The 21,264-nt window shown below is 43.3% G+C and overlaps 1 protein-coding gene across 4 annotated transcripts in view; it reads right to left on the reverse strand.

Annotated features, from left to right (window-relative positions):
- The window catches only part of asap1b (ArfGAP with SH3 domain, ankyrin repeat and PH domain 1b), a 51,217-nt gene that overhangs the window by 22,649 nt on the left and 7,304 nt on the right, over positions 1–21,264 (reverse strand). For all 4 annotated transcript variants that reach the window (XM_079576160.1, XM_079576163.1, XM_079576162.1 and 1 more), the window contains exons 2-6: positions 11,041–11,113; positions 8,190–8,335; positions 5,078–5,152; positions 4,538–4,587; positions 4,195–4,324 (exon numbers count right to left, since the gene is read on the reverse strand). In XM_079576160.1, the coding sequence (XP_079432286.1) occupies positions 4,195–4,324; positions 4,538–4,587; positions 5,078–5,152; positions 8,190–8,335; positions 11,041–11,113 (474 nt within the window). The remainder of the gene's footprint in view (positions 1–4,194; positions 4,325–4,537; positions 4,588–5,077; positions 5,153–8,189; positions 8,336–11,040; positions 11,114–21,264) is intronic.

The raw sequence follows: 21,264 nt of genomic DNA on the forward strand, positions 1-21,264 counted from the left end.
GAGGCAAAAAAACATGACTCAAAACACAACCCGAAAATAAAGACGTGCGCTCGGAGCTGCGTGAGCACTTTACTAAATGATATTCACGTCTTTGAAGTTGGAGCCAGCAGGGCCTGAACACTGGAGGAGCGAGGAGCCAGACGGGTAAACGCAGTGGATTGGCTTGTTGGAGGAGAAACTATCAACTGCCTTGATCTAAATAGGGTTATATAAGGAACAATGGGGCTGAGTGGGTTCACATTTGCATTATAAAACGAAACAGCCACGGAATAAAACACTTTGCTCATAATTAATGTAAATTTATATGGTTCACCCTGTAGCTTGGAAATCTACAAGCTGTTAATGCAGCCGGACAGGCGCTGTGACATGTTTCCTAAAATCATTCAACCTCAGTATGTAGGGATGGGAAATACTGCGCAACACTTGTCACCATACTAATCAGTTTCATATTAAAAGGCATTTAAACTCTCAAAATGACCACCTCGTGCTATGAAAAAGTAGTTCCTATATGTACTGAGCTCAACACGGAAAAGTGCGTGGGTGATCAAAGAATGGATTTGGATGAGGGCCTAACCTGTTTAAAGCTCAAATTCTACTGACTTGAGGCAACATCTCACATACCCACTCCGGGTAAATTCCAGTCATGTCTTAGGAGAGCTGAGCCGCTCACAGCAAAAGCACATGTTTGTTTGAGGTATTTTTCAATGATGAATCTATCATAAAATAAACGCTTGTATTTCAATTTTATATATTGGGTAAAATCTTACGCGGTGTGGCTTTAAGTTTGCTCATGTGCAAAACGAGTAGCATCTGCAATCTCTTTGTCAGGGGAGATCTGACCAAGAGGCACCGGTGACATGAACAAAACAACTAACATTTGGAGTCCTGTTACTGTAATTTTCATTGTGTCAAATGTTAAATCAGGTGAATGTTTTTAAATGAACAGAAAATGAAACAATTCAATGCATGATTTGACTATAAAGTAATAACTTTCATCATTTCTGTATCAATCTGCCCCTCACTACTAATAGGGAAAAAAATAAGGCAGTTCAATATAGTTTGTCCATGAGTATATCCAAAAGATATTCTTGAGGTAAAGTCTGTCAGTAGCTTTTGTTTTAAAACACACATGTATTTGAATGCCCGAGTGTGTACATTGGCTTCCTGATGCTGTCCTTTTGTCTCGCCAAAAGGACCAGAGATTATCCACATTCTGTCTGCAGCAGCATGTCCGTGGTCGGGGCTCTTTTGTGTGAATGAGCAGTCTTGCTGAGCACTGCCTTTCCACACCCCCTCGCAGCCTCCGCCGCCGGGACGAGCATAGTGAGATGGGAGAGAGAGAAAGAGAGGGAGTCCTGTATAATCTGGTGATTGGGTAAACACGGGCCGAGCTGCGGGATGGGAGCACGCAACACCCAGAAATGAGGTTAAGTGGGATGAGCAGATTGCGCCACTGACTGCAGCAACGGCCCGCTAACTATAGCCACGACTACAACCACATACTGAAGCATTGACTCAGACAGGTCCAAAAATCAACATCACGAGTTATAATTAAACAAGAAAGGTCCCATAAATCGCTACATCTGAATATTTCCTGACAAACGGCTGACGCGTCCAGATTAAACAAATCCCTTCTCCAGACTGGTAGTAATAAAATCACCACACGGCGTGCACTGGGGGGAATCCGGTCACAAACTTTGGCTCTGAAGAAGGGATTTGTTTAATCTCGAAACGTCCGAAATGTCCAACTGCGTACGCTTTTTTTTGGACTCTAGATCTTTTTGTCCGACGAAAACCGAGCTCCCTCCTGTCAGCGTCTGCACATCGGGCAGACGAACGTTGTTGATGTGCCATTCCACTGTCGTCAAATCCGACATCGGTGATTTTGTGAATGAAAGCAGATGTTTGGAATGTGGAAAGAACATGTGGGTTGTGTATTGATGCGACGCAAGAAACCCCCATTGTTTAGCAACACGTTTTTAAATTTAATCGCGCAGTGAATCAATGACAATCTCTCACCGCACCGGCAGCTGTGAGATCGCGGACTTGCTCCCAAATCTGATTACTTTTGGCCCCGGGCTCGGACGGTGCACTTGCGGCTTTTATCAGTCGCACAGCAGAGCCATTTGGGTTGTCATAATACGCGGCTTTTAATGTCTTTTCGGGCCTCCCTCACCACAAATACATCTACAGCGTGCGGTATAGTGAGGCTGGGTTAGTCTCCAAAACCACAAAGACCTTTTGTTCGGAATATTATATATATTACGCTCCGGAACGGCAACGTAACAAATAAAGAGTCACGCTGCGAGTCGGGATATCACACGCGGGAGTTTAATCTCATCTTGGTATTCTGCACACAAAAAAAATGGATAGATGCACAAAGCTCCTCATCCAATCAGTAAAAGCTCCGGCGTCGACCAATGGGACGGCGGGAAGTTACGCAAAGCAAAACTACAGATGCAGTAGAATATTTCATGTAAGCCATTATGTAATTGGAGTACTGAAAATCCGAGCAAGATAAAACAGTGGACATGTGTAGGCGGCGCCACCCACAACCAGAGAGGTTTTTTGGCAAAGCGGGATAACACTTTGTGCAGAATCTTTTGGACATAAGGAGGATAGAATAGTGAAACTTATTTGTCCTACACACAATCTTCAAAGCCGAATTTCAGTTTTCAGAAACAACGTACAAGGATTGCAGATTTTTTGGGACTTTTGCAGGACATAATGTGAAATCTTCAAACTGTGGGAACAACCACAAATAGCTGCGTTTTTCAAAGCAACAATGGACAGTGTTTTTTTGTTTTTTTTAAATCACATGTTTTGTATTTGATCTAATCTGCCGTCCTTTGGTGCCATCGAGTTGAATGTTAGTGCAGTCGCTATCGTCGGGAATCAAATTAGGAACAGAGCTCGCTCGCCACCTACGCACTGCCCCGAGTCTCACATGTACTCAATGAATTATTAAACTCATCTGAGAGACGCTCGGGCCAAAGGAGGGGATTTTACCTAATACATATTTAAATGCTGATCATTGTTCGGAGGATGGATCATAATCCTGGCGGGTTTGTGTGGGCTGAGATGCCTGTCTGAGCCGGGCCACTGCTCATTCAGGAAATGTTGGGGTTGTGAATGCAAAGACAATGAGAGATTAAGATTAGGAGAGAAAACACTTAATCTAAAAGGTCTCATGAAATGCCTTTTTCCATAAGACGAGCTCACCGCTTTGGTCTATTTATGAAGTGTAAGCTGCGGTTATTACAGTGAACAATATGATAAATCAAAGTCATTGAACTGAAGTCCTGTTTATATAGCATGATTAGAAGACTATTTACAGTACGTTGTTTAGTCCTTCTTATGCAATGGGGTCATTATCATCAAACTATGCAGTATTTGTAAACAATACTTCATCATAATGATCTTACTGCAGATCGATTTAAGTCGAAGAAGAGTTTTGATATTGTCCAGAGCAGTGTTTCTCAACTGGTGGGTCAGGGCCCAAAAGTGGGTCACAAGCCTTTCCCAGAAAACATTTCTTTCGATATTTATCTACTGAAAAAGTCTAGAAACACTACTCAAGTCTTCCAACGAAGATTGACATCATCCAGGTCGATCCAACACTGAAAGTTTAAACATTTCAACTGGACATTTTCCTACACAGTTGCCCGAAGTTTCGAGAATCATCCAATTCTCTTCTTTAAAAGGGCCAAAGATGTAAAGTCCCATCAGTAGAACTATGGAGGAAAATGTCCAGTTCAAATGTTTAACTTTCAGTGTTGGATCTACCTGGATGATGTCAGTCTTCCTCAACACCTTGGAGTTCGTCACCACCCAATCTACCATCTGATGGGACTTCACATCTTTGGCCCTTTGAAGAAGAGAACCGGCCAAGTCTGTTAAAAGTAATGTTTTTAATTGTCACATTACATACGACAAATTCAATTCTGTTTTGGGTCGCGCCGTGTCATCCTGAACCAGAGCCACAGTGTTTCAAAGCTGGGACGGCGCTTGGACTCACCGTCTCCATATGACGACAAGCTGAACTGAAGTTGTGAGTAAAATAATGCACAATAACAGACTCAGGTCATGTTTGCATACTTTTTAGCAAATTAATATAGGAAGAAATGTCCCCTGGGAAAGGCTCACGATAATCGCTACCGCTCATTCAATCCCAGTGGTCATGGCGATCCATACCTCACACATTTGGAGTTGAAAGAGGCGCCGCTCCTTCTCCATCTCCTCCGCGATCTCGGCTCCAGTGATCTCCGTACGGATCATCCCATGTTGTTTGGCGTGCTCCCGCTTCTCCTTCTCAATTTTTGTACTAATGGAGAAGAAATACTTTGTTAAAATCAGGATTTTTCATTAAGATTTTATCATAAGCAATCATAGTTAGTTTTTGCACTTTGACCAGTAATTGCATAGATATTAAGCATAAACCTGGGCATATCACCAAATAATATCTTACGTTAGAGTTGCAGGTGCTTATTAGCTAGATTGTGTCAATAAACAGAATAAAGTTTAATGGTCGACTTACAACTTGGCTTCATAATCCTTCCACGCTTTGTCAAAGGGCTTCTTTATGTCCTGCGGGGGGGAAAGACAGAGAGGTCGAAACATCAGCGGACTACAAAGAGGTCAGTGCGGGGACGGAGTTATTTACGGAGCTGGAGCCCGACCAGCGAATGCCTCGCTCCTCTCACACAATTTAATATATTCCACTACGGGGCAGCATACCAGAGGCCACGCCCCCCATCTGAACCCCAAACAGTTGCAAGTTCATGACCCAGTTACTAGTCCCTCTCGTCTAACGTCAACACAAAGACGGCCATGTTACTCCAGGGAGATTTATGGAGCTGTTCGTTCGTGTGGGCAGTCCGTCAGATAAAAGGTCCTACAGTATGCAATTAAGTAGACGTTTTGAAGAATCGGTGATTTATCTTTTACAACATGAAAAAGGCATGCTGTATATATATGGAAAACAAGTAAAAACACTGCAGCTCTAATTTGGGTGAATCCAAAACAAGAACAATCATTTCTACCTGCATTAACGGCAGAAGGAGTGCAAATCTCTCACCCCTTTGACGCCTTTCAAGTCGCCCTTCAGCAGCGAGTCCAGGGTGAAGATCACGTTGTGGCTCAGGCTCTGGAGCTAAAAAGAGACGCGAGAAAAATCACAGAATTAGAGCACGTTCTATTGGGTCTCGGCTAAGGCTCGAAAAATCAGCAGAATATCAAAAATGACGGCTAAATCTGCAAAATGATACACTTGGAATATGAGTATACCTTTTTGACCATCACAACGGCCATTTTAGTTCTATTGGTCATCTTTATGTACAAGACCAACTTTTCATTTTGGCAGGTCATGGAAACGATGGCCAACTTTGGTAATATCGATCTACTCTATAGCATGGGCCAAGGGTTGCAATACTTGTAGAAATATTATGGCGTTTTGTGCATGTTAAGGTTTAAGTTTGAATAATTAGAATTACTTCATTAGCAAAGCTGGTAATTGTGTAGAAAATAAGACATCCATCTTTGTCTATATCATGTTTAAAACCAGCAGCAAACCCTGTAGTTTAGTCTTCAGATGCCTTGAACCTCTCATTTCTACTACAAGTACAAGTACGTCAACCTCACATGTGCTGCCAATTATTTCGCCAGTGATCAACACAAATGAAAAGACTGAATTTTACTCTGAAAGTCAAACTTATTTCTAACAGCAGCAATCTTTTAAAAACAACATTCAAATACTGTCCAGCTAAATGTTCTTTTCAAATCTGGCATAATCCCTACACACCGTAGTCTTGTAAGTTACACTAAATGAGGACTATTTGTGTGAGATCTGGCTTAAGAAAACAGACTAACAAACTGCTGAGACCGAGTCCATTGAAGAATTAGTTCGCGGATGCAGTGTCTTGAGTTACCCGAGATACACTCAGCTCAGCATCTCTAACCATTAGGATCAGCAAGGTCACATTTACAACAACGCTAAGCATTTAAGTCCCTCTTGTTGTTAGCCAAGCCCGCGCACACACACACACACACAAACACACACACACACTGCAGTGGTCAGGGAAGTAAACAACACTTAATGGGTGCTAATGGTCTCCTTAAGTGCCCGTCTTGCATATGCCCCATGTCAGGATCAATCTCCCGCTGGCCGACTGCCGATGCACTCTAACAAGCCCATCCTGGAAACTGTCACCGTCTTCAACGTCTCGGCTTCTATCGGCAGGAAAAAGGGAAAGATCGGGGGCAAGGTCTGCGAAGTAAGCATGAACTGAGTGGAAATTGGCCAATGGATTTTTACTATAATGAGATCTAAATGGACAGCACGTTGGCACAGAGGTTGGCATTCAAGTCCTACATTCCGATCTCAGATTACGCCGGTTTTACTTTGTAATAGTACCTCACAGTGGGGAAAGAAGGACACGTTTGGTTGGCTTGTGATGTGTTGTTTCGAGGGACGCAACCCCAAAGTGGGACCGATGTTGTGGCAATAATCCTCACAAAAAAGCAATAGAACATCACACTCCTGCATTGTGAAAAGTCCCAGTGAAAGCTGGAACAACTCACGTGACTAAAACCCATGAATAGTTTCGTATTAGGGCTGCTCGATAATAATTCACTACCAAAACATAATTGTAAGTAACTATTGTGTCAAAACAAGACTTAAAAAACACAACATCAGCACCACAAGACTAAAATTTAACCAGAACTTTTACACATTTATAAATTCAGAGCATTTTTAAAAAAAAATGTGTCAATCTCAGTCCAATGAAGACTAGTGATATTGTGAAATATTGTGGCTTCTCTCGATACGGATATTGCATCATCTAATGTCGCGATATGATTTTTTTTTTAATGTATCGTGCACATACGTATCACAAAATTTAAAAACATGTACAGTAGGGTCCCCCAATATACGTATGACCAGGACTCCAAAGTATAAGGGAATCTAAATCTCAATGGGATAGGAATTATATAGTGCTTTTTCCACAAGCTCAAGTCACCCAAAGTGCTTCACGAGGAAACCATTTTCATCTACTCCATACTCAGTGGTTGCAAGTTAAGTAGCCACAGCTGCCCTAATAGACTGATGGAAGGGCAGGCCAAGACTCTTCAATCAATCAAGTATCTAAATCTTGATACAATATCAGTGCAAGACTAAATCAGGACCTAGGCCAGCTAGCCACTCCAGCTTCCTGTTCCAAAGCGTGTCTGGGGACTTTCTCGCAGCAAATCATTTCACACCAAGTTTTTCATCACTCACACTTCAAATTTGTAACGTGTCATTCAAATGTGAACAATTCTCGCATCTCAGATCATTCAGAGCAGAGTCAAGTAGGACTCATCAAAACTTGTGGAGATAAGGCTGAATCCTAGACTACACATCTTTGTAAAGAATTAGACGGGCGTGTAGTCTGGCTGAACCGATGCCTTGGTGGAGGTCTGCCATTTACTGGACCATAACAAAACATTAGCAACAAAAATAAGCAAGGAGTTACATCCATGAGCAAGGGCCATTTCCCTCAGCCGCCGCGGCCCGCAGGTAGAGGAGACGTGTCGGTAATTCGAGGCGGTTTGTGAATGGGACACATAGATTACATCCACGGGGACCTGCCAAGAGCGTATTTATGGAGTCTAATCTGGTTGTCAGCAACACAGGAAGAAAACAGAGAGGCTGACTCATCTCCCAACAACAGTCACTCATAAAAAAAAGACTCGAGCAGGACACATTATTCAACAGAAATGTCAGGGGAAATCCAGCAGGGCCAGATAAGAGAAAATACAGAGCTGGGAGTGGATAAAGCAGCAGGCGTCAGCGCTAAGTGTCAAAAGCGAGGGCTGCGTAAGATATTTTTATCAAACACAAACACCGGCATAGAGCAAGATGCTTTTGGAAGTTCTTGAATTGAAATGTCGGAAATCCAGTATGTGGTTAGCGCGATTGCAAGGCTTGTGCAACTTTTACTGTCTCTTACCTTCTGACCTCGGCGCTATGCTAAAGCTAATCTGGATCTTAAGCTTAAGCCCAAATCCTAAACCACTTAAAGAGGTAATGACAGTGAAAAGGAAGACCCCTGTTGTTGCCCTAATGCTTACATCCTTTGAAGACAGTGGAAACGCTAATAAAAGTAGTTGCGCTTGGTGGGAATGGTGTATATAGATGCGGGCTAACTCACCAGGTTCTTCAGTAGGGCAGACAGCTCCTTAGTGAGGGAGGAGAACTTGACAAAGGCCGTGCCAAGGTCGGGGTTGTCACGGCTGATGAAATTGCTGCCGAATTTGTCCAGAGCCTGGGCGTAATTTTCTTCATTTTGGACGTGATCTGTGAGAGACAGATGAAAACATTACAGAAAGTTACAAACCAACTATGGCACGTTCTGCTGCCAATTACATTTTTGACCCATGTCCCGTCCCAGCAGACCGAAGTGCTGAGAGCCGCATCCCAGAGGTGTTTGCGCACGATGCGTTTGGGACACAGAAAGAGCAGACGGAACCCGTGCCAAAAAAAAAAAAAAGGGATGCGAAATGAGTCATCATATTCGATGCTTTAATTAGCGACTAACATTGGTGAATGTTTACGCTACGAAAGCCAACCCCGCAGCGGAAAAAAAAAAAAAGAGGCAGATTTCAGAGCTGAGAAAGGGCCTGCTAAAACAATTATCTTCCAGGGGGTTGTGTTGGAGATTTCATCTTTGGCAATGTGCTTAATACATTACTTTAAGTATCTCGTAATGTGCTTTTAATTATTGGTAGAGGCTCATTTTAAACAAAAGTTAGTCGGGTATGTAAGATTTCTTGTAAATATTTCATGGTGAACGAGTTCAAATCAAATATTGGTAATCACGGCATAGAACTAAAAAGGAGAAGAGGTGTTTGATCCTAACATAAGCGGACAGTTCACCAGTCAGCTATGCCTGGAAAGTTTTCAGAGTCCGTTATTCTGTTGTATTTTTCCTATAGCCGTTAGCATTTAGCCATCAAACATCCCAAATTATGCACTGATGTTTTCAGATGTTTTCAATCCAATGAAAACATTTAGGTGAGCCTTGTTTAAGACGATTAATGTAGATGCAGCGCTTTTATTTATTTTTTTAACTCTAGATAATAAGCATGTAAAAGTGGCCTCTGAGCTAAATGCTAAATTGTATTCACTTGAGGTTTTGCTTATAGTGGGGTCCGATACATATCCAATGCCCACTAAACATCGTCTTATAATATGTTAATGATCGGCAAACCACAGAAATTAAATAAACGCCATGAAAAGGACGTGTCATACCTTGCCATACTTTGATATAGGGACAGGCTTCACCATTCATTTCAGAAAGTAAAGTTAAACTAGTTTGATTATTTTGATAATCGATTTATCTACCGATTATTTTCACGATTAATCGATTAATCGCTTGGCTGTGAAAGGTGCATGAAAATTGTATTTTTTTAATTTTTTGACCACATAAAGCTAAAGTGGCGCGGCTTGAGGACATGTTGATGGGGCAAACTTAAAGTAAACATTTGTAGGAGGCTCTTTGTGCTAATTCTGCTTTCTGATTGGACGAGGCAAAGACACATATTTATGAAATTTACAATGTACAAAACACTGCAGACCCTCACTTTAAAAATAAAGTAGGTTTTCATCCAAAATACATAATTGTCATGTCATTTTTGCTCTATTTTAGTCTGTGTTCACTAGAAAACGATTAATCGATTACTGAAATAGTTGACAACTATTTTAGTAATCGATTAGTTGTCGATTAATCGATTAGTTGTTTCAGTCCTAGCACCTGTGTCCCCAATCAAATTCTAACTAGTGCTAGGCTCAGTAGTGAATTCTGGCGGTTCTTAGCTTTCACATGAGGAGTGACATCTAGAGAAACTGGTGCTTGAACAGATTTAGGGAAAAATCTGATATTTGCAAAAAGTTGATATTGTGGGTATTTGACCTTGTAGTGACCCAGCGACTGCATCAGGGGTCAGCACGGTGCCATCACGGTGGTCTCTATAGCGCTCCAGGGTCAATTGTTTTATAGGTTTTCTGGTGAGAGGGTCCGTCCAAAGTGAAAACCTTCCAAACAATTGATCGTGCAGCGTCCTAGAGACCACTGTGATCTAAAGTAAAGGCGCTATGCTGACCACTCATACAGTCACTAGGTCACTACAAGGTCAAATATGCACAAATATCAACTTTTTTTTCACATAAAAAGTTGCATAATGCACCTTTAATCCAATAAGTTTGCATCCCACAAACATTACCTACATTTTTGAGTTTCCTAAACTTAAGAGGTGCCCTTAATACTAATGTGTGTATTCTGTTTATATGGCCACACCATATACAAGGACCACCTGTGTGACCTTCACTTGTTTTTCTGGCAGTAAGTATTCAATAAACGATCTGTAAATGCGCAGTTCGGTCCCTGGGCCTATGAAACTCAGCGCTGGCCGTCAGTCAGCGTCCGTCTGTCCATGTCGTTAAGTCAGTGGAGCTGGGAGCACTGAGGATGTATATTTGTAACGTTGCCAAAACTACAGAGAGGGTCAAGAGGGGGTCAGGTCAGACAGACAGAGCTCAGCATGTGCAGGGCTTTCCTCCAGTGACACAGTGTAAGAAGCATGCATTTTGGTGTCCGCAATAATGTGCAATACATGCGGTGATTCAGTGATTTTGCATTGTCAAACGTACGCAGCAGTTAAAGAGCTTTTGGTGACAAACATCTAAAGCCGTCAATCGTGTTCGGGAGAGGCGGGTGCTCTCCGAAGAATTGAGAGGAAAATTACTGCGGCGCACCGTCACAGCAACGCGCAAAACAAACTCAGGTGTTGGATTCTGGGACCGCCTGAACAAACACACAGAAACCATCTGTGCAGCAGAATGCAATGTTCCAAGCAAAGGGAAAAAAAAAAAAAATAGACCACGTTTTATTAGAGAGAGAGATTTGTAAAGATCCAAGAGTTTCCTTTGAGTGTCTCTGGGACTTCGCTGTGCTCAGATACTAAACTGGATAGCAACATTATGTCGAAGTAGCCAGTTCTCACCTTGTCCCGAATTGTAGATGGCCTTGACTGATTTCTTCACCTTCTGGAGGGAGGTTCTGTCCTGATCCAAAGCCTAGAGGGGGAAGAAAAAGGATACATCAGCAGCGCTCAAAGGGGAAATATAATCACATTGACGACAGCAAATAATAACGTTGATGAGAAATATATTGCGAGCGCTGAACTAACATTTATCCAGTTATTTAAAAATCCAGCCCCCTCAATAATGCTAATGCGGACGGAGCGCTCACAACACAGTCCTTGACCTGGATGTCTCATAAATCGCGTTTTCATCGCCGGCTGGGGCTGGAGCGAACCTTGTGTTTTTTTTTACAGCAGGGAAAATAAACATTACAATATTACCACAGCCATTTGTTATTATTACATTGAAACATTTCAAAGCAAAGAAATGCACCCAGTCGACCCAATTATATTCATGCAAATACAGACTCAGGGGCTTAAAAATACGACCAGTATTGAGATGAACACACTTACAGACATACCCCTGATGAATAGACTGACTGTAATGTGACCTTTGACCTTATTGACGGCTCTGACCCGACCCCAGGCTTATACCAGGGAAATGTATCATTCGAAGCATCAATCACACGACTAACCATCAGCGGTGGAAAAGACTTTGAAGTTACAATGAGGCAGACACGCCCCGTAATAACTGAAAAGCCACTTGAAAACGCTCTTTGTTAATCTACGGTCTGATTGAAAAACGAGAGAGGAGACTTAGTGCAGCGTTAGGTCACGGTCGGACTTCGGCCTTTTCAGGAATTCATTCTCACTGCTCGCATATACATCGGCTAATGCTGTAGAGTAACGCGGTCAACTCACAACAGATGCTTCTACCGCAGGCAAAACGACCAAAGACAATGTGCGGTGGTTTGAACTGCGGAGAAAACGAAAGTCAATTTACATTCTTCGATTCTGTTATTCAGAGCAGTGTCAATAATCGTGGCCTGCTATACGGTTAGTGATTTGTAGCCGAGAACAGCTTGCATCAGAAAGTTCAGACCCATTACTCGTGACTGCGTGCCCAAATGTCACAAAAAGTCAGTACGCCGTGTTGTTGTTATTAGACTGTGATTAGATAGCATCCTTATCGGCGACTGTGTGTTTGAGCGCAGGGAGGGGAAGGGAACGTTTCTGATGCGGAAGTGAGAGTTTTCTCCAAGAATCCTCGGCAAAGGGGAACTCCCGCAGTAGCAGCGACTACAACAGTGCATTGGCAGCACACAATCGAAGGCGAAAGTGTGAGTGTTGTTCATACAATGTGCGACAAATATCAACTTCATCATTTTGCAGACAATATATTACCTAAATACACCAAGTAGAAGAAATTTGGAAACATCCAGGCAGAAAGTATCTTACAGTATATCTTGTGGGAGCACCACCAGTTGAGCCTTTGAAGAAGCTACATAGTTTGTTGCAAAATGTCAACTAAATGTCTTTTTTGTAGCACGCATTTCAATGTCAAACCACTTTGGATTGTTTTATGATAAGAATCCCAGAGCGGAAAGAATAGCCAACATCTTGTGGGGCTCATGTTGTGAGCAGGTGGCTCTGTCAACCCGGGGTCACCAATGATTAACTTAATGCAAGCCCCGACACAAAATGCTTTAAATATGATGCAACCAGAGGGCGGTTTGCAGGTTTCTGTGCTTTAAAGAGAGAGAGAGAGGGAAAAACAAAAATCAATGAAAATGCTGCTGTGCCTTCTCGCCGCAGCGTTCGCGAGCCCTTGGCAACGGGCAAGAATGCATCCAAAGTGTTGAAAAAGCCTGCGTCCATTGAATACAGTCAAAGCCGTGTTTTCATGTGCGGGCGGCCAATGGCAGCTCCCACTCGACCCGCCTTGGGATTAGCCAATGTGACAATGCCAAAACATCTGCGCTCCCCTCGCAGCCAAGCTCGGACATGGGCAATTTATTTAATGCAGCTGCGAAAAAGCAGTAAAGAAGAAAATATTTATCATGGCGGAGCGTGAAACCAGAGCGAGAGCCCCGCGTTGGAGAGAACTCGGAGAAAATCAACATGTCAGTGTCAAGACGCTTTTAAAGCGCCTCTCGGACGGGACGGGACATTGATGTATGGAGGTCGAGCTCATCCCGGGAGAGGTAAACAAAGCAACATTTTCTCCTCTGTACAAGTCCAAGTTCAGCCACTGAAGTATTTGAAGGCACACTGTCAAAAATGTTACGACTAAATCAGCATCGGCGATTTTTCTTCTGTTCCGTTTCCCCTTGAATGTGCAGAAAGAAGCCAAAAATGCCAAGAGAACACCACAAAGGATAATAGGCATAAAATTAAGACTGGCAGCAGTTTTGTACTGAGAGAGACTGGCCCATTTTCAGTCTACTGTGGTTTCAAAGCAATACAATTTCACATATCTTTGTTTTCCTTTGCATTGCTAAAATACTGAATACATTGTTCTCCTAAAGCGGCCCATTTGCTAAGGAGTTTGGCAGGTTGACCGGCGAGAATGAAGTTTGGACAACTGTGAAAGGCAAATAGCAGAAAGAGGTCCCAAATGGAAAATATATAATACAAAGAAAGGCTTAGTTTGGGAGTAGTGATGTTAGTGGTAAAATTGTAGAATGGGAAACAGTTAAATAGTAAATAGAGGTAAGTACAATGAGTAAAACCAAATATATAAATATAAACAATAAAAAAAAAAAAAAAATTGATAAAAATTAGAATAGACTGTAAAAAGTAGAATATCAAAGTCAGCATTGGCAGTGTGAAGTTTACAGTCATAGTTCAGGTCGTCGATAAAGTAACGCTGATACAGGGAATATTGCACTGGCTGTTTTTATGTACAATTGTCCAATCTGTAAGTAGAATGAGGCCCACATTTAGAATGCCAGATCCTAGGCATAAAACATAATAAACAACCCCAGCACCTGTCCCCAATAAACTCTTAATCCTCCTGTTAAAGCTCAGCGACTGAAATCTGAAGATTCTTTGCTTTCAAATGAATGGCATGTCCACATACAGTTAAAGTTTGTGTCCTCTTTTGCAGCTTAAGGGTTCAGCCCACTAAGAACACTCTACTACCATCACCTTTAAAGCAGTAACTACCTCATGCCCCTAGAGGCCAAAAGCGCCACTGCAGGTGTCAAAGCATGTTGCATTTTTTCTACTCATTAATTGTCCGTGAGAGTAAATACTACGCTGACAGAAAAGACAAAGGGAGAGAGGGATATTGTACATCCAATAACACAATGGAGATACGTTTTTTCTCTCAAACTTTGCTGTAAATACAGTTTAAATGGCGCTAGCCCGCAGTTAGCTTTGCCCGTTAGCCTGTTAGCTTCTTCTTTGTGATTCCATTAGTGTGTATTGGTGGCTCCGACCCGTTGCAGGGAATTTGCAAGGGTGATTTTCTGGCCAGAGACACCAGGGGGAGATGAAAGACCCCCCAATCATCCTACCAACACTTCATTACCCCAGAGGGACTACGGAAAGGATTTATTAAGGTAAACAAGTTACTTAACACAGCTATAAGATTTTATGATTATCACGAAGATCAACAAACAAACAAAATTCATCTCACTGCTGACCTACCGTCTAAAATGAAATCAATTACACTTGGCATTCAGAGCTGGGAGGAGTAAACATGAGGAAAAGGGAATGAAAATACTGCACTGTAAAATGAAAAAACTCCATAGAGACACAAACTGTAACTGGTTAAGCCAACACATGCTCCCGGTTTGACAGAAAACCGATCGCCCCGGCTTCCAAAGTGACCCTGGGGTTCGGTGACGGGGCATGACTGACTGATGCGCTCTTTCCTGCTCGGTCCTTATCCTCCATCACAGGTCGGCTGCTTCCTCTCTGTGCAGGAAGCAGGAAGCGCGGGGGGACCAGGCATGTCCTCGTCCTGTCCTGGGTCAACCGCACTCTCGACTAATGACACCAACTGTTCTGCCCAGACAGCTGAGGGACAAAAAAAAACAAAAAACACAACAGACTGGTGGCCACTCCTCAGCTCCCCCTGCGCCACTTTCATTAAGTGTCTTCTCACATTTGCCTTTCGAATGTTCCGCTGGGGTTTTTTCAAGTGAGGTTGCTCGAGGTCAATGCTTTGAGCCATATTTGCTGACACACAGTTTTCTGAAAAGCCTTCTTTTTTTTTTTTTTACTAAAGCACAACTCCGGCCAAAGAAAGCATTTCTATTCCAATATCACAATGCAACAGTCTTCACCTTATTATAAATGAATGACCACAGCTATTTTTAATCAAGAAAACAGTGAGGATTTTCTGTAGAACATGCTGAGCAAAAAAACAACCACAATGTATGCAAGTCTATATTGTTTGCACGCACTTGCACTTAAAAGGATCAATGGGTTTTAGCAGAGCTGCCCGATACGATCAATAACGACACAGATAATGCAGAGGAATGCCTTCACTAATCAATACATTGAAGTAGAAGTGGATGGAAGTGTTTCTTTGACAAAACTGCGCAGCTATTTATCACTTTCAACTCATCCGTCCCATTGAGTCATCCCTGCCCCATTCCAAAACAGCATTTGGCACAGTGCGGTTACCAGAGAGATGTGCCCTGGCCCCCTCTCTCTCTCTCTCTTTCTCTCTAGCGCCTCGGCTCCACATTTTTGTCACCGCAGACACAGCAGGAAGCGCCTCTGACGAACTGTCCGGCCCGCGCTTCTTGCCCTCCTCGCCGTATCCCCAGGACAGCAGTCAAACTCTCAGAATAGCTAATATGCTAATGGCTTCCTCGACTAAAGAAAACAGGAAAGGGCACCGGTATGAAAGGACTTCCCCGGAGCCGGAGCTGAAAAACATCTGCGGCGGCGAGGGGGGAAAAGTCACAAAATTCGATAACTGTGACTTGCATAGTTTTTGTCTTCTAACTGTGTCAAAACAGGACGAACTACCACATTCCAAATCTAGATGACACGGTAAAACAATATGAAACCGTTCATGAAAAGTGAAAGTAATATTTCCCTTTATGTGGTAAGGCCCGGGCCGTTTCAGATTGTGTCGAAATGAAGAAGTGAGCACAAATATATGAGGTCCATCTGTCTATCTGTCTTGTCTTTCGGTTTGGTTTGTCTGTCCATGTGGCATGACTCAAGCAGGAAGGGTGGGGAGGCGTTTTCATTGGCAGGAAACAAATACACATCCCTTTCTCTTGCCTTCAGCCCCGCACAGAGTAGTAGAAATGGGGGTGGAGGGGGTTGGGGGGGGGGGGGAGGATGGAGCGGGCCCGACAGCTCCTCAGCTCAGATGGACTGTTTCTCACATGCAGCGGCGCGCGGAGAGATCGGCTGCCAGTGGCTTTCGGTTTTGGATATAGGAGGTGGTATCTGGCGGCCACATGACTGACGCGTGGATGAGCGAGGCAAAGGGAAAAGGGAAAGAAGACTATTTTGTGAAAGAAGTTGAAAAATACTTCTGTGTTCTGAAACCTTACTTGGAGTGGCTTGAAGTTACAAGGATGCATAACACGACACAACAAAGCACACCGGTTTAGGGCTGGAGAAGTAGAAAAACTACTTGTTCCTCAAAAGACTTGTTAATATTATAATGAAAATGTCAGCGTTATTCACCCTGAAGTGTGAGTAAGAAAAACAGTGTGGGACAGCAGACGGTCAGTTAGTCATTTAAAATCTTGCAAGTGCCATGGCCTACTGGTCTATACCTTCTTGGTCAAGACAACCACATGACCCATTCTCCCTCCCATTTTTTTCTCTGTATTTTTCCCATTTTGGGGGCCCAATGCTTGCCCCATTTTCATTTTTTTTTTCTTATTTTTGCCCCAATTTCTTTTCCTTTTCCCATTTTTTCCCCCCTCATTTTTATTACTTATATTTTTTCCTACTTCCCACTTTTTCCCCCATTTTTAAAAAATATTTTTGCCATAATTTCTCCCAATTTCCCCCCAAAATTATTCCCCATTTTCCACACACAATGATGAACCCGGTATTGTAAATATGCAGATCTTCCACAGATTATTGTTCCGTTTTCTGGTTCTAGATGACAAATATTTTCGGAAAAGTGTCCGAAAAAGTAATGTTCGGGTATCGGTATCAAAAACCAAGTATCGTTAAAGTACTGGTATCAGAAAAAATGAACGGTACCCAGCCCTAGCACCACATGGGTTGAAGACTAAGTCAATGATTTCCAGTTTTCCTGAACAAGTGAATACTGGATTCTTAGTCTGCACTCAAATAACATGGAGTTTGCGTCTCACTTGTAGAAGAACCCATGGGCACTGAATATCTTTGTCCTGACGTTGCATTTAGACAAAGGTTCTCCAAGCATTTAAAAAAAAAAAACCTCTGTCTGAACCTCCTCCCGCCCGCCCACTCGCGTCGTTAGCGAACTGAAATGGGACGCCGCGCTGCTGACAAACCCGCATTTGGAAAAGAAAATGACAAAGCAGCAAACCTGTGATTTGGCGTGTTTTAAGTTACCGACTGCCGGCTCAAAGTCACTCGTCAGCCGAGCTCCAGTGTCACTCAATAACGTTTAAGCCGCGTTGTGCAGACGAGTCACACAGGTATCGAGAGCACAAGGGACTGACTTTGGTTTACAATGAGATATACTTGACGTGTCGGCCAAATATATAGAAAATATATCATACAATTGCACAAAATACTGTAGTGTTTTAAGCTTAATGGGTGAATTTAACTGTAGCAAAACTCTTTACTGTTGTAATAAATCCACTTGTGTTGTTTTCGCGCTAATTCTGGGTTAATGCCTTCTAATTAGCCCGAACAACCGTCGTGAAAATGGCCTTCCACTAATACCACAGCAAAGTCAATACTCGTCAAGAGATTAGTGCATTATGTAGAACCGTTTCCCTGTGTCCTGCTCGGACCTTTCAGAGGCGGACGAGCTGCTGAGCTGCCCGTTCTGCTGCAGCAAAGCCGGCCTCCGCAATGAATCGCAATCGAAAAGTCACAGGTTTACTTCCTGGCTGCTGCAGAGATTAAGTGGTGAACAGAATCGTGCTCGCCTGTGGTGGGCCTCGAGGCGACCCCCGTGCATACAGCGGTGTTCGCACATCATTTGGCTCAACCCCCCCCCCCTTCCCCTGCATGCTTGTTCTCACTCAGCCCACCGCTTGTTTTTGAAGCGATGTTGTTCACCGTTACGCCCACGCACCGCTCATTAGAATGTGCTCACCTAGGAAGGAGCGCGTGCAACCTCTGTCGCCGTTATGTTCGCGATGGAGCTTAATGATGGTTGTTGTATGATGTGGAGGTGCCGCTAATGACAGTCATCAGCGGGACAATGGCGTTGATGAGGGAAAATTATACACATGCGCCCCTCGAATGTCCAGAGAGGATTAAATACGGGACTTGAGCATCTGAAGCGCTGAAGACTATTTAATTGTCATCTTTCAAACACATTATGGAAGTCGGCAATGGAAAAGAAAACACTGTGTCCAAATATTCTCATGGGCAGGAAGTAGTAAAGAACTGTCATTTGTGTGCACTGAAACACATTAGACTTAAAGGTGCATTATGGAACATTTTGAGCTATGGGTGGCTAGCATGGCGCCTTAAAGGAGCAGGCCATTGATATGTTCTTACCTGAGCTTAGACGAGTTGATACGTACCTGTCTGGTCTTTGTGCCCGTGGAAGAGCGTGGTAGCTTCCAACCTCTCCCCCATTTGGAGTTATAGGAATATGTTGGGAGAGGCCAAATGCTAACAACATCTTTGGTCGTTTTGCGTGACTTAGGGCAAGCACAAAGACCAGACAGGTACGCATTAACTCGTCTAAGCTCAGGTAAGAACATATCTCAGTATGAAAAAACGCTGGCCTGTTCCTTTAAGTTTGCTTTCCGTCACGGTGGCCTCAATGCTGCGCCAGGATCAATTGTTTTATAGGGTTTCTGGTAGGTTTTCTGGATTGAAATGTGTGTAACCATGGAGATGGTTCCATCAGAGGTGAAAACCTGCTAGACACCCTAAAAAATAATTGATCCTGGAGCATCACAGAGGTCATCGAAATGGAAAGTAAAGATAATAAGCAGAAATATCAAGGTTTCTTTCCTCTTACAAAAAGTTTCATAATGCACCTTTAATGTTTACCAGCAACAATACATATCTATCATCGTGAAGATATTATCCAAAATCGTGCAGCCATTAATTAACCGATAAAATTGGATATTGTGTCTACTACTGTGGCATCATCACTCATTAAAACATACTACACTGAATAATCTGGCAAAAGTTCAAGATAAAAAAATAAGATTGAACTTTATAGGCCGAAATAAAGATAGGTTATCATTGATCAGGTGTTAAGCTGCCAGTTCTTCTTCCCACTGCCACCCACACTGTAAGCCAATAAGGGCACAAGGCCAAACCTCGTATCTTCTCCGCTGATAAAACCGAGCCCAACTTTTGTTTCCCTTTAATCCAACAGCTCTAATTCTTGCCCGCGGATTGGCCCATTTCTGCGCTTTACAGCATTCCTTGAAGTTTTTCTGCGGGCCGTTCTCGAATTTCACACTTTATGGGACTCCGCTGGGTGAGAGAGAACGAGCAGCTATTCCAAAAAAACACAGGTGTATCCACTCCAGCCGGCCAAATGGACCCGGCAAATGAGCAACTGGACCTGCCACAATGGAGCCTGCGCTGTCCCGGGCCAACAAAAGCTTAAACTCCTCTTCACGTTACGCTATCGGTTTCCGCGCCGACAGCTTTCTGACGGCAAGCGACGGTGATGCAACAGACTTCCTTCATCTTAAATTGCGCTGACAGGCAAGGTAAACAACTTAGGCTCGGGGAGGAAAACGTGATGCAATCTGGAAGACGAATGTCGAGTGTTTACACAGTGATGCGATTTGTGATTCGATTTGTTGATGAGGGTGCACTTTCCCCCGGTAAAAGTTAGCCTTGGATTGGCGTTTTGATCGAACGACAATCAGCACTGGTCTCAAAAAAGAAAAGGCAATATTTATAATTCATTCTAATGGGAAAAGGTACCATTTTGACAGTGAAAAATCCACAGTCATTGTTTGCAGCCACAGTGCATGGGCATAGGCTAGTGGACAAAGACAAAGCATGGGTCTAAATGCCATAAGAGTCACAGACAGAGGACAACTGTTTACCCCTCGAGCCGCAGCAGACGGTCAGACTTCACAAGACAGAGCTGACTCCTGATGTCCTTGAGCTGCACCGTGTTTTACCCCTGCGCCGATACAATCACAGAGGAATGACCGACTAGCCGGCAGATAAGATACGAGTTCCTTTGTGTACTGTGACAAATGAAAGAGACTAGTCATTGATTTTCAGCTGAAGCATTATTAGGAGGTATGTTGAGCATTAACTAAATACGACAAACATATGAAGGGACCATTGGAAATCAAAATCCAATTTTCTGTTTCCATGGGGATTCATTATGTATAAAACCTTTTGGATCTCAGACATTTATAAACATGTTCTGAAATAGCACTATTAGCTTCATATGTCAGTCTACTCTCAAATGTTTGCTTAAAAACATGCTCTGTGAAGCGAACACAGAACAAAATTGCAAATCTAATCAAAACGGCACGACTCGCACATACTCGCTCCTGTTTTTATCGTTATTCCAACACAGACAGAAAGGAGTACAGCGAGGATCGCCAACCGCCAAGCGCTTGGTCTACTCTAAATAATAATCTCATAAAAGCCCTACATTTTATGCCTCGAATCAAAACAATCATTTCCCTACTTCCAGTCTACGCCGGTGTGATAATGATAGATGCCTAATGCACACACAAATGTGCTCCTGGGAAGAAGGCTGAGTAGTTTCATTCCAGTTGCATCATGGGAGATAAAAGAGCATCTACAGTGAGGAGGTTTCCCCATTAGAAGCACTGACAAGCCTCCCCTCCTCCAGTGCTGCTGGTTTTCCACCACAGCGGGAGGCGAGGGCCTCAGTGTTGCTTGTTTGTTGTTGTCTCACGCTGAAACCTGATAATAGCAGTGAGTGTGAGTGTGCGCGCCCCAGCTGTTGGCCTACCTTCCTGCCACAGCTGCACTGCGTATATCATCAAGGGCTATTAGCCAGCAGCGGATTAGCTCGGCCCGGGCTCTGCTCCGGCACCCTGATCCCCCCAAGTGCCTCCCCGCGTTATGGGCGCGCAAGAGTGGGTCAGTTCACATCTGTCTGCAACCCTCCTCCGGCGACACAGGGCTTTAAGTCTCCTCCTTTATCACGCATCTTAATCGTGGAGCAATGGGATAGAAAAC

Source organism: Gobius niger (genome assembly GCF_951799975.1).
Source record: "Gobius niger genome assembly, chromosome: 18".
NCBI classification, from domain to species: domain Eukaryota; kingdom Metazoa; phylum Chordata; class Actinopteri; order Gobiiformes; family Gobiidae; genus Gobius; species Gobius niger.